Raw genomic sequence first — 15,561 nt, forward strand, 5'->3', positions numbered from 1 at the left:
GCTACACCTTGCTCCACACTGGTTCTGTGCTCAGTGAGCCGGACAGCTATCTGGCTTACCTCCCGGAGCATCCTGTCCTGAAAAGCATTTAGGCTCTCACCATACCTAGCTATTTCAGTCAGGATTTCCGGGATAGCAGAGGGTTGGGTGGGGGGGGGCCAGTTGGAATCTGGATAGGTGGGATTTGTGGTCCCACACTGGCAGACACACTTGGTCCCTCGACCTCAGCCTCAGCCACATAACCCTCCTGTGACTCTACCTGCTCACGCCCCTGTGCTGTGTTATGTGCAAAGCAAATAGAAGAATGTGTGGAAAAAGAGTAGAAAAAAACAATATGAGACTTTTGTAACAAAAACAATTAAACAATACAAATATGTGTGTAAACTTACCTGGCAAGTCATGTGCCGTCAGTATTTCAGGCAGGTCCGTGTCCATATAAGACACCCCTACCCCCTCCTCATAACTGACACAGTCCATCGCCATCTCCTCCAGATCTGTGTACTCCACAGTGGCAGCTGGTCCTCCCCCTGTAGCCCTCGAGGCATTCCACTCCGCAGACCTCTTGCCCTTCAGGCGGGATTTGAAGTCGGCCCAACTACATATGTTTGGAAAAATAGGGGCAAGGTATAGAAAATAAATAAATACCTGCTTTAATATATAGGACACATGTTATGCATTTGGTTGTTATAGGCAACATCACATCTAACTAGCTTTTTAAGAATACTTGGCACAGATAATGGACTGCCAATATACACTTACCGTCTTCTAACTTCCTGTGATGTTCGGACTATAGAGGCGACTTCATTCACAGAATAAGTGATGTCCCTCCAGATTCTATCTTTGGTTGCAGCACCCATGTTTTTTGGTCCTCTATGTATTTTTGACATGGCCTGTGTGACCAAAACACGCAACTCCCTCTTAGTGAATGCAGGCTGCCTTTTTTTTCTCCTTGAAGTAGCCTGTGAGCTTTGTTCCTGTTCCTCCTCACCATCTTCCTCTTCACTAGCTGCTTGAGTATTTTGTGTTTGTGCGGCTAATGCTGAATCTCCCTCAGTTACCCCAGTATGTCTGTCTGGCAGGGTATCCTCTCTTAACTGCTGGGTATCAGAAGTTGGAATGTCTCTAGTACTGAGTCCTGCTACTTCTGAATCCGCCTCCGCGGATTCCAGCATCTGCCGACGCAATGCTAGGCGTCTTTGTGTCAATGCGGACATCTGCTGCTGCACGCGGTCCATCTCTGCTACCAACTCCTCACGAGTAGCCATGCTGCTAGTGGCATGTCTGTACGCACAGGTGTGTAGCTATTTATAGCTGCGTGCATAGCGTAAATTAACACAGGTGTAAATTATGCTAATTATGTGACTGATTGTACTGCTTATTTAACAGCCTGGATTGCAGCCTGTGTGAGTGGGTGTATGATGTATGAAGCTGCTTTGTGGTCTCTCATAGAAGGTGGTCGTGTTTGGGAACAATTTGCAGAGTGAGTTTTTTTTGCATTGTCTTGCAGACAGATGGCCGTTTGTTCACTTTTAAATTTTTATAATGTGTTGCGTAGTGCGTATTTTTGGCTAAGTTTCTTTTGTTAGTATTACATTAGTCAATTTCAAAACCAAGTATGTATGGTTGTGCAATGGAAGTTTTTACTTTTTAAAACTGGGTTTATGTATTTTGGAGGATATCTGTTTGATATATAAATGGATTATTATGGCAGATGGTATTTTGTTGTTACCTGTACTTTACAGTGTGTATGTTATATTGTTCACACTGATTAATTTATTTATTAGACTCCTTCTCTGTCTCTTGTAGGTGTCTCTTTAAATTTTTATTTGGATTGCCAAGTGTGCTTTTTTGATTTAATTTTCTGTAGCCAATTGGCTAACTCCACATATTGAGCAGGTAAGTAGCCTATCTCGGTGTGTCCTGCTGTTTGTTGTAAGTGTCTATATGATCTCTTAGACTCCTTCTCTGTCTCTTGTAGGTGTCTCTTTAAATTTTTATTTGGATTGCCAAGTGTGCTTTTTTGATTTAATTTTCTGTAGCCAATTGGCTAACTCCACATATTGAGCAGGTAAGTAGCCTATCTCAGTGTGTCCTGCTGTTTGTTGTAAGTGTCTATATGATCTCTTAGACTCCTTCTCTGTCTCTTGTAGGTGTCTCTTTAAATTTTTATTTGGATTGCCAAGTGTGCTTTTTTTATTTAATTTTCTGTAGCCAATTGGCTAACTCCACATATTGAACAGGTAAGTAGCCTATCTCAGTGTGTCCTGCTGTTTGTTGTAAGTGTCTATATGATCTCTTAGACTCCTTCTCTGTCTCTTGTAGGTGTCTCTTTAAATTTTTATTTGGATTGCCAAGTGTGCTGTATTTTTTTTCTTTTTTTGAAGCATTTATTTTTGACAAGGTATGTCTGATTTTTGATGTATTTGAAAATGAAGGCCACCCGTTTTAATGTAGCATATGTGTTGTGTGTTTTTTTTATTTTTATTATATTTGTTTTCAGAAAAAGACTCAGAATTAATTTTTTAAATATAGATTGTTGCATTCATTAAATGGGTAGTGTTGTTTTGCATTTTTGTGTATTACTTTGTGATGTGAACCTATGTTGTGGAGAATTAGCTAATTTGTGATTTTTTCTTTGTTTCGATCCTATTGTTTTAATTTAGAAATGGAGTACGCACAAGCAGTAAGTTAACACCCATACACTTTTTTTTTTTACTATGGTTGACAATGTTTATGGTTTTATTAATATTATGGTGTCATGATTCTTACCTTCTTTTTAAGTTGGTGATGTCTATCCATGTTGGGGCGGAAGCAATCCCACCCCAACCCACAGAACCACTCCCACCCCAACCGCCGCAAGCCCTCCAACAACAACCGGCTCCTCATCATCCAAGGCAACGGAGGTGTGCTAGGCCACCAATTTTCCGTACCCGTGTCCTTCTTTTTGGGATGCCTGATGATGTTGTTTTGCGCAGATACAGGCTGCCACCTCATCTAATCCTAGACACTCTCTCCATAATAGAGAGTGATCTAGAACAATCCATTAGGTATCCTACAGCAATACCAGCATTGACACAATTCCTTGCTGTGTTACATTTTGTTGCCACTGGTTCATACCAGCATGTGGTGGGAGATCTGGTTGGCATGTCGCAGGGCCAGTTCAGTAAGGTCCTGCGGCGTGTCAGCCAGGCTTTCATTAAGCGAGTTAAGCAATTTATTGCTATGCCTTTGGATGTTGGTGCTCTAGATGTGGTGAAGCGGCAATTTGAGGAAGGTGGTAGTCCCTTCCCACATGTTATTGGGGTTGTGGATGGCACACATGTAGCTATTGTACCACCAAGACATAATGAAGAAATTTATAGAAACAGGAAACTGTTTCATTCTCTGAATGTAATGGTTGTTTGTGGGCCATCCCTCCAGATCCTGTCCTTGAATGCTAAGTTCCCGGGGAACTCCCATGATGCCCATGTCATTAGACAATCAGGGATATGGCAGAGATTAAGATCGATGGAAGGACAAGACATGTGGTTATTGGGTGAGTATTTTTGGTTTTTTTCGTACAATAATATTTTTAAATTTAATATTCTAATTATTTTCTTTTCTCATCAAACAGGAGACCGTGGATATCCTTGCACCCCCTGGCTCATGACTCCTTACAGTAAGCCCAGGCCAGGACCACAGACGGCATTTAACTCCGCGCTTACTGCCACTAGACAGCTGGTGGAGCGCACGATTGGTGTCCTTAAAGGCCGCTTTCGTGTGCTCCACCGCACTGGTGGCGACATCATGTATTCGCCGGAGATGGTAAGTAAAATTGTGATCCTGTGCGCTATCCTACATAACATCGCTGTAAGGAGTCGCGTGGAGCTTCCTCAAACAGAGGAATTGCCTGATGAGGAGCCAAGGGTTGGTTGGCGAGTCGGTGGGGGGAGTGTTTCCCGGAGGGGAAACCAAGTAAGGACACGCATTGTTCGGGATTATTTCAGGTAAAGTTTTTTTATCAATAATTATTACATTTATAACAAAGTCACTGTATGTTTATGTTCAGTTTGCTCTGATGTCATTTAGGTAGCTATTGAAAGCTCATAGTGTAATTGTTTTGGTGTGTGTGAATATATTATTAGTTGTTTCTGTAAATATTCTAACATGTTAACCTTACAATGTATTTTAATACATTTTTTTTATTAAAAATATATTTACTTTGCAAAATTGGTGTAATTACTGTTTTTTTTCCCTGTTTTCAATTCAAAATACACAACATATGATACTAAATGTTGTACACTTTGTGACTGTGCAGCTGATTGTTCCTGCCAAATGTGGTGAGTACACAGATTGAATCAAATATTTTAGAAAAAATGTGAGTGTATGTGTGTGTGTGTGTGTGTGTGTGTGTGTGTGTGTGTGTGTGTGTGTGTGTGAAATTGTGAGGGTAGGTTTTTTTTTTTTTTGTTCTTCCGCGACTGCGAATTTCCGCTATAGCGAACTAACCCCTCTGCCCTTCACAGCACTGCAGAAAACAATAAAGTTTATTCAATGCACACATCAATAAAGTTTATTTAGATGACAGCATAGATCTTACACCAATCACATGCCAACACACACTATAAATATAAGCCCATATATGGTAAACGCCATTGCCAGGATGCGCGCTGCAGCTTTCACAAGATGGGAGCTTCGGATCCTGGTAGCGGTGATGGACCGCCGCGTAGGCCGCCCTGTGCGCTTTGTCCCAAATAGGGTAAAGCGCGAGGCCTACGCGGAGGTCCGCCGCTTATTACGGACCCGCGTCCGCAGTCGAAGGACTGTGATACAGTTGGAGCGAAGGTGGAGCGACCTCCGCCGGCGTACGCCGGACCTGTTGGCGGAGCTCCGCCAACAAATCCGCACCTTACGCAGACGCAGTAAGTAAAATATTACAGTAAATGACAGATTAAAGCATAAAGTTTGCATACTTTCACTACGTCAGAGTGTGAAAATTAGCACAATAACAATAAACTGGTAGAATAAACATGAGTGTGTGTGGGTAGTGTAAGCAGTACTGACTGTGTAGCAAGGTGCTTCAGAAAAAGTGCATGTTGTACAGAGTTCCAACAGGCTGTCAACTGAACTCAAAAACTTGCTCAGTGGGATAATTTTTATAAGGTGTGTTTTTTTAAGAACTGGTGATGTTGCCTATAGCAACCAAACAGACTCAATCTATTCTATTCTAGAATCAGCTTAATAAATGTTAGAAATAATCTGTTTGGTTGCTATGGGCAACATCACCAGTTTACAAAATAATAAAAGCTATTAATTTTCCCCAGTGTCTTTAACATGGGACATAACAGAGAAAATTAAAAATGCTGTTGTATTTCATTTTCATGCTATAACCAAAAAATAAAATATGTCATTCTAGGGCGAGCACAACGGCAACCTGCTGCTGCTGGGAGTCCCAACCTGTCCCCTTCTGAGCCCCCCTCCCCTTCTCACACCCATTCCCCCTCTCCTTCCCAGTCCCCTTCTCAGCCCCCCTCCCCTTCTGTCGCACAATCCCCCTCTCCTTCCCAGTCCCCTTCTCAGCCCCCCTCCCCTTCTGTCGCACAATCCCCCTCTCCTTCCCAGTCCCCTTCTCAGCCCCCTCCCCTTCTGTCGCACAATCCCCCTCTCCTTCCCAGTCCCCTTCTCAGCCCCCCTCCCCTTCTGTCGCACAATCCCCCTCTCCTTCCCAGTCCCCTTCTCAGCCCCCCTCCCCTTCTGTCGCACAATCCCCCTCTCCTTCCCAGTCCCCTTCTCAGCCCCCCTCCCCTTCTGTCGCACAATTTCCCTCTCCTTCCCAGTCCCCTTCTCAGCCCCACTCCCCTTCTGTTTACCAATACCCCTCTCTGTACCCCTCCACCTCTGTTGGCCAAACCACCTCTCCGCCCACCTCACCCTCTCTTTCCCATTCCCCTTCTCTGTCCCCCTCCCCCTCTGTGACCCAACCCACCTCTCCACCACCCTCCCCCTCTCAGTCTGACCCACCCTCTGTACCAAGCTCCCCCTTCCAGCCTCCTTCCCCCATCCAGCCTCCTTCCCCCATCCAGCCGCCTTCCCCCATCCAGCCGCCTTCCCCACCCAGTGAATGGGCAGAAGAAGCCCCTGCGGAGATTCCGGGGAGTCCGCATGTGGCAGATGAGAGTAAGTTTGTAAACATTTAAAATGAATTGGTTACCTACTTACACTTACAATTACAAAACATGCAGTGTTGTACTGTGGGCAATCTTGGCCCAAGGAAAAATGTTTGTGTTCTTCTTCATGGTCTAGATGTTGCTTTTACATTTATGTGAGTATCATTAGATGTACAGTGTCTATGTGTGCAATGTTTTGTCTGTCCACTCTAGGTCGACACTCATTAGGTCGACAGGGTTGCCAGGATAACAGGGTTTATATGTGCTAGGTTGTCAATGAAACAGTTAGACCTGAGTGGAGTTTAGTATGTTGTTGGTCTTTTACACTTGTGCCTGGGTATTCCTAATATTTGCACTTTCAACTCGCATGCTTCACTTTGTTAGCCAGCCTAACGACACAATGATTTGTGTTGTGAAAGTTACACTCACAAAATGCTTATTTGCTTTTTCAAAACCTGTTTGACCTTATTTAGTAAGGCAGGCTTTCAGGGAGTGTGGGCATGCTAGGATATGTTGTCCTTCTGAAGATGTTGATATGCAGTGTGATGATGCAGGCCAAACAGCACAAAAGACAAGTCTGCTTCACTCCAGATGTGAATGAAGGCCAGTATGGGGTTACATGTACTAATTTGGGGGGGTGATTCAAGATTGGATGTTGCCCATAGCAACCAAACACTAACAACTTTTCAGTTATTTACCACCTTCTAGAAGAGAAGTTGAATGTGATTGGTTGCTATGGGCAACATCCCATCTTAAATATAACTCCCATCTTAGTAAATGTACATCATGGTGTGGTAGACTTTTACACATTGTAATTTAGCAATGACAAACATTGCTGAGTATGCTTGTGTGTTGGTATGCTACTGTTTTGTCATTTATACATCCATGATGTATATCCTTTTATATGAAAGTGTGCTTTGTGGAATTGTGATGTAATAGGAATGTGAGTTATGTTTTAAATTGCATTTTTACTCTGCATTTCAGATGGTGCCGTTGGAGATCCCACAAGCCTGGCAGGCATCGTTGGCCGGATCAAGGCTCATTTGGAGGCCATGTTGGCCGAAGTTCAAAATTTAGAAAATTTAATTTAAAAAAACAAAAAAAAAATTGGTTTCAGTTTATAAAAAAATAAATAAAATATGTTGACAAAATAAAAAATCTTTTTGCTCCGTTAAGCGCTTGTGATGTTTTTAATGCTTAAAAATTAAAGCATATTGCAAAGCATAAATTGGTTACCTAACAAAAAAAACACAAACAAATTACGAGTATTGGTCTTATTTATTACATACAAATTAGGTTAGTTAGTAGCTTATTTTTTTTAAAAACATGTAAACACATACATTCACACACTAAACATCCACACAAAATTATGCTATTTACATTTATGTCAGGCACAGTTTACACATCTCTTGCACTTCTTTAAAAACAAACATGGTAATGTCCAATTATGCCTACAAAGTGTTATTGAGGTATTCTTTGCAGACTTAATTGGTCATGCACACAATCAATCATTACACTAATTGGATTTTTAATTGATGGACGCTTGTTGAGTTTGAATTGCAAGGTGTCATCTAAATTAGGAAAAAAAAAACATTGCTGTGCGTTTGTTCGCAAAAACCTTAGCACATTTAAGAGGAATGTGTAAATCTACGATGAAATCGTTTTTTAACGATGAGGTTTGTGCGTATGCGATGGATTCGCGTTAATGCGTTGTAATTTGGCATACGCCTACTTTGTGTAGTACTGCGTACGAAATTGCAAATTTACGTTGGGGGCGGATGTTCGCAAATTTACAACATAATCGCAACTTTGCAAATATGTTGTGCGAACGAAAAAATTAGCGAACAACTCGGAATGAGGGCCATTGTCTGCTTCTGCATTTAGCAGACAAATAATGGGTAGCTTAAAGTTACATGGTGATTTTGAATCGAATTAGGAGGTGTCCCCATCCCAAGTGTAATGGGTTAATTATATTAGACATAAGGCGGACGAGTTGCTATTGTAACAGCTTGGAAATGCCACCAATGGCCCTGCAACTTGTTTCCATCGTGGCCCAATCTCTTCCCAGACCCTTGGATCCTCGAGTCTGGCAGTAGCGTAAGATCATGTATCTGCATTTAAACACGGATAATCTGATTTTGTATGTCTGGTGCTATTGAACACCCTCAGTGTTTTTTGGAGAACTTCCCCCTCCCCATTGTTATGCACTACATCACAAACTATATAGATGTCCCTTTAGACAACATCATTGAGGCTCTATCTTTCTATTGGCATTATGAATGCTGGGTGTTTGCTTTAATAACTATAGACCTGTGTCTAAAGGGGGGTACACACGGAGAGATCCGTGCTTAAAATCTAAGCAATCTTGCTAGATTGCTTAGATTTTAAGCACGGATCTGCCGTGTGTATGCCCTCCAGCGATAGCGATGCGCGGCCCCGCGCATCGCTATCGCCGATGCTAGATTGAGCCTGCATGCAGGCTCAATCTAGTGGGTCGCTCACTTCACCGTTGTGTGAAGTGAGCGGCCCCCCGTCGGCTTTCCCCCTCGCTCAGCACATCGCGCTGTGCTGAGCGGGGTGAGAGATGTGTGCTGAGCGGTCTGTGTTAAGATCGCTCAGCACACATCTCTTCCGTGAGTACCCCCCTTAATTCTAATTGCTGTTAGTCACAGGCTGGTACTAGTGCCAACCATTACCAGACTCTATAACGTTACCATTAACAGAAATCTAGATTTTCTTGCAGGATTTTCAGGAGTGCTTCAATATTTAAAATCTGCATGGATATTATGTCTTTGAAACCACCTCATGATCCGTAGTTCATTTTTAATTAATTAGTTATTTTCCTGAAATGATAAATTTGGCAACAAACGTAAAGTGCTATGTTTACTAATATACAGTACAGGAGAAACCATCCACAGTATATATTAAATCAACATACATTACTTTACACATTTTCATGTTAGTCACAGCCCATTTTGTAATTTATATGAACACATTAGTAAATCATAATTTACTTGTTTTTTCTTCTCTTTCCTTTAAAAAAACAAAACAAAAAAAAACAAAACAAAAGATTTACCATGACGTGTTGTGTCAATGGTTGGGTACAGAACCATTGCTAACCAATATGATGCCCTAGGCAATGCTTTGGTGCTAGTTCCGCCTCTGACCCTGCACCCTTTTCCCATCACCATCATCCCTCAGTCATAGCAGTCCTCATTTTGGTGCTTGTACCCCCTATATTCTAATTAGGAACATTGCGCAAATTCGGCGCGCAGCCCAAAAAGGGCATGTTCTTTTGGGAAAGGGCATGGCCACACAATAGTGCCCCCTATTCAAATTACGCCACACTGTAATGCAACTTTATTCACATTATATCATGTGATAGTATCCCTTCTTCACGTTACGTCACACAGTAGTACCACTTTACCTTATATACAGTACATTACTAATCACAGTAATGTTCCTTATTCACATTACATTACACTGAATTGCTCCTTATTCACACTATACCACACCATATTGCTCTTTATTCACGTTAGACCACGCAGTAGTGCCCTTTCTATACATTACGGCACACAGTGAGCACCTTATACACATAATGCCACACATTAGTAATGCCTTTGTCACAACTGAGGGCCTGAGCTGACGGGAGGCAGCCTCAGTTGTAGGGGCTGAGATGTACCGGAACCTGGGAGGTTGTATCAGACCCCTGGACATGTAAGTAACATGAATAATAACTGCCCGAAGGCGTGACCACGACAACTTGGATAAAAGTCAATGATGTTTATTATGACAACTCCGCAACACAGCAGCAGTAAAAGAAAACGTAAAAGTCAGCAAAGAATAAATACAGTTCCTGGGTACTACAGGATGGCAGGAGCCACAGGGCACTGGTAGTGTGAGATAGTTCTTATGATCTTCTAGATGGAAAGTCCTTACCAGGCCCGACTGTAGCAATGGAGATAACCCAGGATTGTGCCAGCTGGTGTTCCAGGAAAAGCTGGGTTGCTGAAGATAAAACAGCTGCTGTGGATACTGGCTGGAACCAGACTGTTGTTAGCACGGAGTGGATACTGGCTGGAACCAGTTAAATAATAAATGAACTTGGGAGCGATGAAATATGAACTGAAATGTAGAACTTGAGAGCGGAGAAATAATAATACCGGTGGAGAGTGGTAAAGTGTAGAAAGGACACCGGCCCTTTAAGGGAAGCTGTACTCTGCTGGAAGCTGAGCTGGAAGCAGGTAATGTTGTAGCTGGAAACAGATGAATCCACAATGGATTGGAGAGTCAGGCTACACCACAGGTGGAATGCTGGTGCGGGTCTCTATGGTGGAAGTCTTGAGACAGGAGCTGGAACCTGGAAGACAATCACAGGAGAGAGACAAACAGGAACTAGGTTTGACAACCAAAGCACTGACGCCTTCCTTGCTCAGGCACAGTGTATTTATACCTGCAGGAAGGAAGGGATTGGCTAGGCAATTATGCAGATTATCAATACTGAGAACAGATTGGTGGAAATGATCAGCTGACAGAATCCAAGATGGCTGCGCCCATGCAGACACTTGGAGGGAAGTTTGGTTTGTAATCCATGTGGTAATGAAAACAGTAATGGCGGCGCCGGCCACCGGAGACAGGAGGCGCCAGGCTGACAGATGCACATCCAACCACGCGGACACAGCGGAGGCCGCGGCTGACGTAATCGCCACTCAGACACTCTGCATGCAGAAGTTCAGGGACGGCGGCGGAGGCCGCGGGAGACGCCATGCCAGGTGTAATATGGCGTTTACTGTGACAGCGTCCCAGAGTGACAGGAGAGGATACAGGAATGTACACATCAGGATAACAGATGGGATCCGGTCCTGGAGCGCTGAGCCAGCCTTAGGAGGCATCTGATGGGTAAGAAATGGCGTCCAGATACCCGGATCGTGACAGCACCCCCCCCTTTAGGAGTGGCCCCAGGACACTTCTTTGGCTTTTGAGGAAACTTGGAATGGAATCTCCGGACCAAGGCAGGAGCATGGACATCAGAAGCATTGGTCCATGAACGTTCCTCAGGACCATAACCCTTCCAGTCAATAAGATATTGTAGTTGACCGTAACGGTGACGTGAGTCCAGGATCTTGGCCACTTCATACTCAACGCCTCGTTGAGTTTGGACTTTCGGAGTTGGAGGAAGTGAGGAATGAAACCGATTCAAGATCAGCGGTTTCAACAGGGAAACATGGAATGTTCTGGGTATTTTTAAGAAGGGAGGCAACTGGAGTCTGTAAGCAACAGGATTGATGACTTGTTCAATCTTGAAAGGACCGATATAGCGAGGTGCAAACTTCATACTGGGAACTCTTAACCTCAAATTCTTCGTGGATAACCATACCCGATCACCCACCTTGAGAGCAGGAACTGCTCGACGCTTCTTATCCGCAAACTTCTTGTACCTGAACGATGCCTTGAGCAGAGCTGATCGTACGCTCTTCCAGATATTGGCAAACTGATGCAAGGTGATATCCACTGCGGGAACAGAAGTTGCTGGAAGCGGTTGGAACTCAGGGACTTTAGGGTGGAATCCAAAGTTAGTGAAGAATGGTGTTGAAGCAGATGAAGAATGATACTGGTTGTTATGACAGAACTCGGCCCAGGGAAGTAATTGAACCCAGTCATCTTGAGAGGAGGACACATAGATGCGGAGGAAGGCCTCCAAGTCCTGATTCACCCTCTCGGTTTGACCATTGGTCTGAGGATGGTAAGCCGTGGAAAACTTTAGCTTGACTTGGAGGACTTGACATAAACTTCGCCAGAATTTGGCTGTGAATTGAACTCCTCGATCTGAGATAATTTATTCAGGAAGACCGTGGAGTCGGAAGATCTCTTGTATGAATACTTGAGCCAACTTGGAAGCTGACGGAAGACCGGTGAGAGGAATGAAGTGTGCCATCTTGGTGAACCGGTCAACTACCACCCAGATGGTATTGAACTTGTTGCACATGGGTAAGTCTGTAATGAAATCCATCGACAAGTGGGTCCATGGTCGACGGGGAACGGATAGTGGAACCAGTTGCCCCGCAGGCGACTGGCGGGATACTTTATGTTGGGCACACTTTGGGCAAGATGCAATAAACTCCAAGACGTCCTTTTTCAGAGTTGGCCACCAATAGGACCTAGAGATAAACTCCAGGGTTTTTTGGATACCTATATGTCCGGCAAAACGGGAAGCATGGGCCCAATGCATGAGCTTCTTCCTTAGCATCGGCTTCACAAAACTTTTCCCTGATGGGGGCGTAGAGTCCATCCCTACCGTGGAGAATGCCAACGGATTTATAATAGGATGCTTGTCTGAAGACTCTGACTCATTTTCTTGCTCCCATGAGCGGGAAAGGGCATCGGCCTTGCGATTCTGAGAGCCCGGACAGAACTGGAGTTTAAAGTCGAACCTGGAAAAGAAAAGTGCCCATCTGGCCTGACGAGGGTTGAGACATTGTGCGCCCTTCAGGTATAAAAGGTTCTTGTGGTCTGTAAGTATGGTGATTGAATGAGAAGCTCCCTCCAACAGATACCTCCACTCTTCTAGAGCGAGCTTGATGGCTAGCAACTCCTGGTCGCCAATGGCATAGTTGCGCTCAGCTGGGGAGAACTTCCGGGAGAAGAAACTGCAAGGGTGTAAATGGCCATCTTTAGCCCTCTGAGATAACACCGCTCCTACTCCAACGGAGGAGGCATCCACCTCTAAGATGAAAGGAGAGTCGATGTCAGGCTGTTTCAGAACAGGCGCAGAGATGAACCTTTGTTTTAAAAGATGAAATGCTTGCATGGCTTCTTCAGACCACTTGGACGGGTTAGCACCCTTCTTAGTGAAAGCAGTAATAGGCGCCACAATGGTGGAAAAGTCTCGTATAAACTTTCGGTAATAGTTGGCGAACCCTAAGAACCTCTGGACCCCTTTGAGGGTTAAGGGTACCGGCCAATTTTGGATTGCTTGTAGTTTCTCAGGATCCATCTCTAGTCCGGAACCGGACACAATGTACCCTAGAAACGGAATGGACTTGACTTCAAAGACGCATTTTTCTAATTTGCAATAGAGATGATTGACACGGAGACGGGACAGAACCTCTTTAACCCAAAAACGATGTTCCTCTAAATCGTTGGCAAAAATGAGGATATCGTCTAGATAGACCACGACATGACGGTATAGAATGTCTCTGAAGATCTCATTGACAAAATGCTGGAAGACAGCTGGAGCATTGCTCAATCCGAAGGGCATGACGAGGTACTCATAATGTCCGTCACGGGTGTTAAAGGCGGTCTTCCACTCGTCACCCTCACGGATCCGGATGAGATTGTATGCACCTCGCAAGTCCAGCTTTGTAAAGATGGTAGCTCCGCTAACTCTGTCAAAGAGCTCAGTAATCAGGGGTAAAGGATAACGGTTCTTGATGGTAATGTCGTTCAAACCTCTGTAGTCGATGCACGGCCGCAGACCACCATCTTTCTTTTTTACAAAAAAGAGGCCTGCGCCGGCTGGAGAAGAAGAAGGTCGAATGAACCCCTTTGCTAGGTTCTCTTTAATATATTCCTCCATAGAATGCGTCTCAGGCAGAGACAACGAATAAGTTCGGCCTCGAGGTGGAACCTTCCCTGGAACGAGATCAATCGGACAGTCCCATTCTCTATGAGGAGGAAGGATATCAGCAGAAGCTTTACTGAACACATCCGTGAAATCTTGATATGGAGGAGGTGGAACATCAGACGACCTGGGGGAGGAAGAACAGACAGGCAATACTTTAAACAAACATGTCTCAGCACAGGAGGAACCCCATGCCAGGATTTGCGTAGTCGTCCAATCAATTGTAGGATTGTGAAGACGGAGCCATGGAAGGCCCAGGACCACAGGATGTGTGGCTCTTGGAATCACTAAAAAAGAAATAAGTTCGGAATGAAGAACTCCCACTCTCAGACGAACTGGTAGAGTCCTTAAAGAAATAACTGCATCAAAAATTTTGCTGCCATCCACGGCAGTTAAAGAAATGGACGAGGGCAATGACGTTCCGATAACGTTGAGCAACTTGAAGCGAGACTGGGAGATTACAATCTTGAGGAGATGGAGAGGAGATCATTACTCCTAGCCGGCCCTCTCCTTGGCGAGCTAGGATTTGGAGTTTCCCGGACGTTTGGGACAGGCATTAATGGTGTGAGACGGAGCTGCACAATAGAGACAGAGAAACTCGGAGAGACGTCTTCGGCGCTCAGCAGGAGTTAAACGGGAACGGCAAAGTTGCATGGGCTCATCTTTAGATGGTGACAGTTGACGAGGAGGAGGAGCAGAAGATTTTGGAGCAGATGATCTTCCACGCTCAGTTGCTCTCTCTCTGAAACGTAAATCAACTTTCGTGCAGAGTGAGATTAGCTCATCTAACTTAGAAGGTAAGTCTCTGGTAGCTAACTCATCTTTAATACGCTCAGATAAGCCATGCCAGAATGCAGCATACAGGGCCTCGTCGTTCCATGCCAGTTCGGATGCCAGGATCTGGAACTGTATCAGATATTGTCCTACAGTACGTGACCCCTGGCGTAAACGGAGAATCTCGGATGAAGCTGAGGTTACCCGGCCTGGCTCGTCGAAGATGCGCCTGAATGTTGACACAAAGGCAGTGTAGGAAGATAGCAGGGTGTCGGACCTCTCCCATAACGGTGATGCCCAATCAAGGGCTGAACCACTGAGAAGAGAAATAATGTAGGCAATTTTTGTACGGTCACTGGGAAAATTGCCAGGTTGTAGCTCAAACTGAATCTCACACTGGTTGAGAAATCCCCTGCAGAATCTTGGAGATCCGTCAAATTTTGCTGGCGTTGGAAGATGAAGACGTGGAGCAGAAATGGGTAAGGTGGGTGGGGTTATAGCTGGAGTCACTGTGGTTGACGCACCAGACGCGCCTGATCCACGGAGAGTTGTCTGAATCCCATCCAGCCGAGTAGAGAGATCCTGGAGACAGCGGATGATGTGGCCCTGTGCAGCCTCCTGATGTTCTAGTCGGGCTGCCAGTTCTTGCATCGGCCTGGCCGCTTGATCCTGGTCTCCGGCTGGATTCATTAGGTCAGTGCTTACTGTCACAACTGAGGGCCTGAGCTGACGGGAGGCAGCCTCAGTTGTAGGGGCTGAGATGTACCGGAACCTGGGAGGTTGTATCAGACCCCTGGACATGTAAGTAACATGAATAATAACTGCCCGAAGGCGTGACCACGACAACTTGGATAAAAGTCAATGATGTTTATTATGACAACTCCGCAACACAGCAGCAGTAAAAGAAAACGTAAAAGTCAGCAAAGAATAAATACAGTTCCTGGGTACTACAGGATGGCAGGAGCCACAGGGCACTGGTAGTGTGAGATAGTTCTTATGATCTTCTAGATGGAAAGTCCT

General features: G+C 44.6%; 1 protein-coding gene across 1 annotated transcript; it reads left to right on the top strand.

Moving 5' to 3' along the window:
* The first annotated feature begins 2,984 nt into the window (after positions 1-2,984).
* LOC135057875 (putative nuclease HARBI1) lies at positions 2,985-4,063 on the top strand. The gene is made up of 2 exons (XM_063963601.1): positions 2,985-3,535; positions 3,614-4,063. Exons 1-2 carry the CDS (start codon positions 3,145-3,147, stop codon positions 3,988-3,990), a joined length of 768 nt encoding a protein of 255 aa, XP_063819671.1. The 5' UTR covers positions 2,985-3,144; the 3' UTR covers positions 3,991-4,063.
* Positions 4,064-15,561: the final 11,498 nt, after the last annotated feature.

The sequence above is a fragment of the Pseudophryne corroboree genome, chromosome 3 (assembly GCF_028390025.1).
Source record: "Pseudophryne corroboree isolate aPseCor3 chromosome 3, aPseCor3.hap2, whole genome shotgun sequence".
Lineage (NCBI taxonomy): Eukaryota > Metazoa > Chordata > Amphibia > Anura > Myobatrachidae > Pseudophryne > Pseudophryne corroboree.

Bases quoted from the DNA above. Each gene is read 5' to 3' on its own strand.
- LOC135057875 (XM_063963601.1), top strand. From the start codon at position 3,145: ATGTCGCAGGGCCAGTTCAGTAAGGTCCTGCGGCGTGTCAGCCAGGCT. The intron at 3,536-3,613 runs GTGAGTATTTTT...CTCATCAAACAG, and splicing joins ACAAGACATGTGGTTATTGG to GAGACCGTGGATATCCTTGC.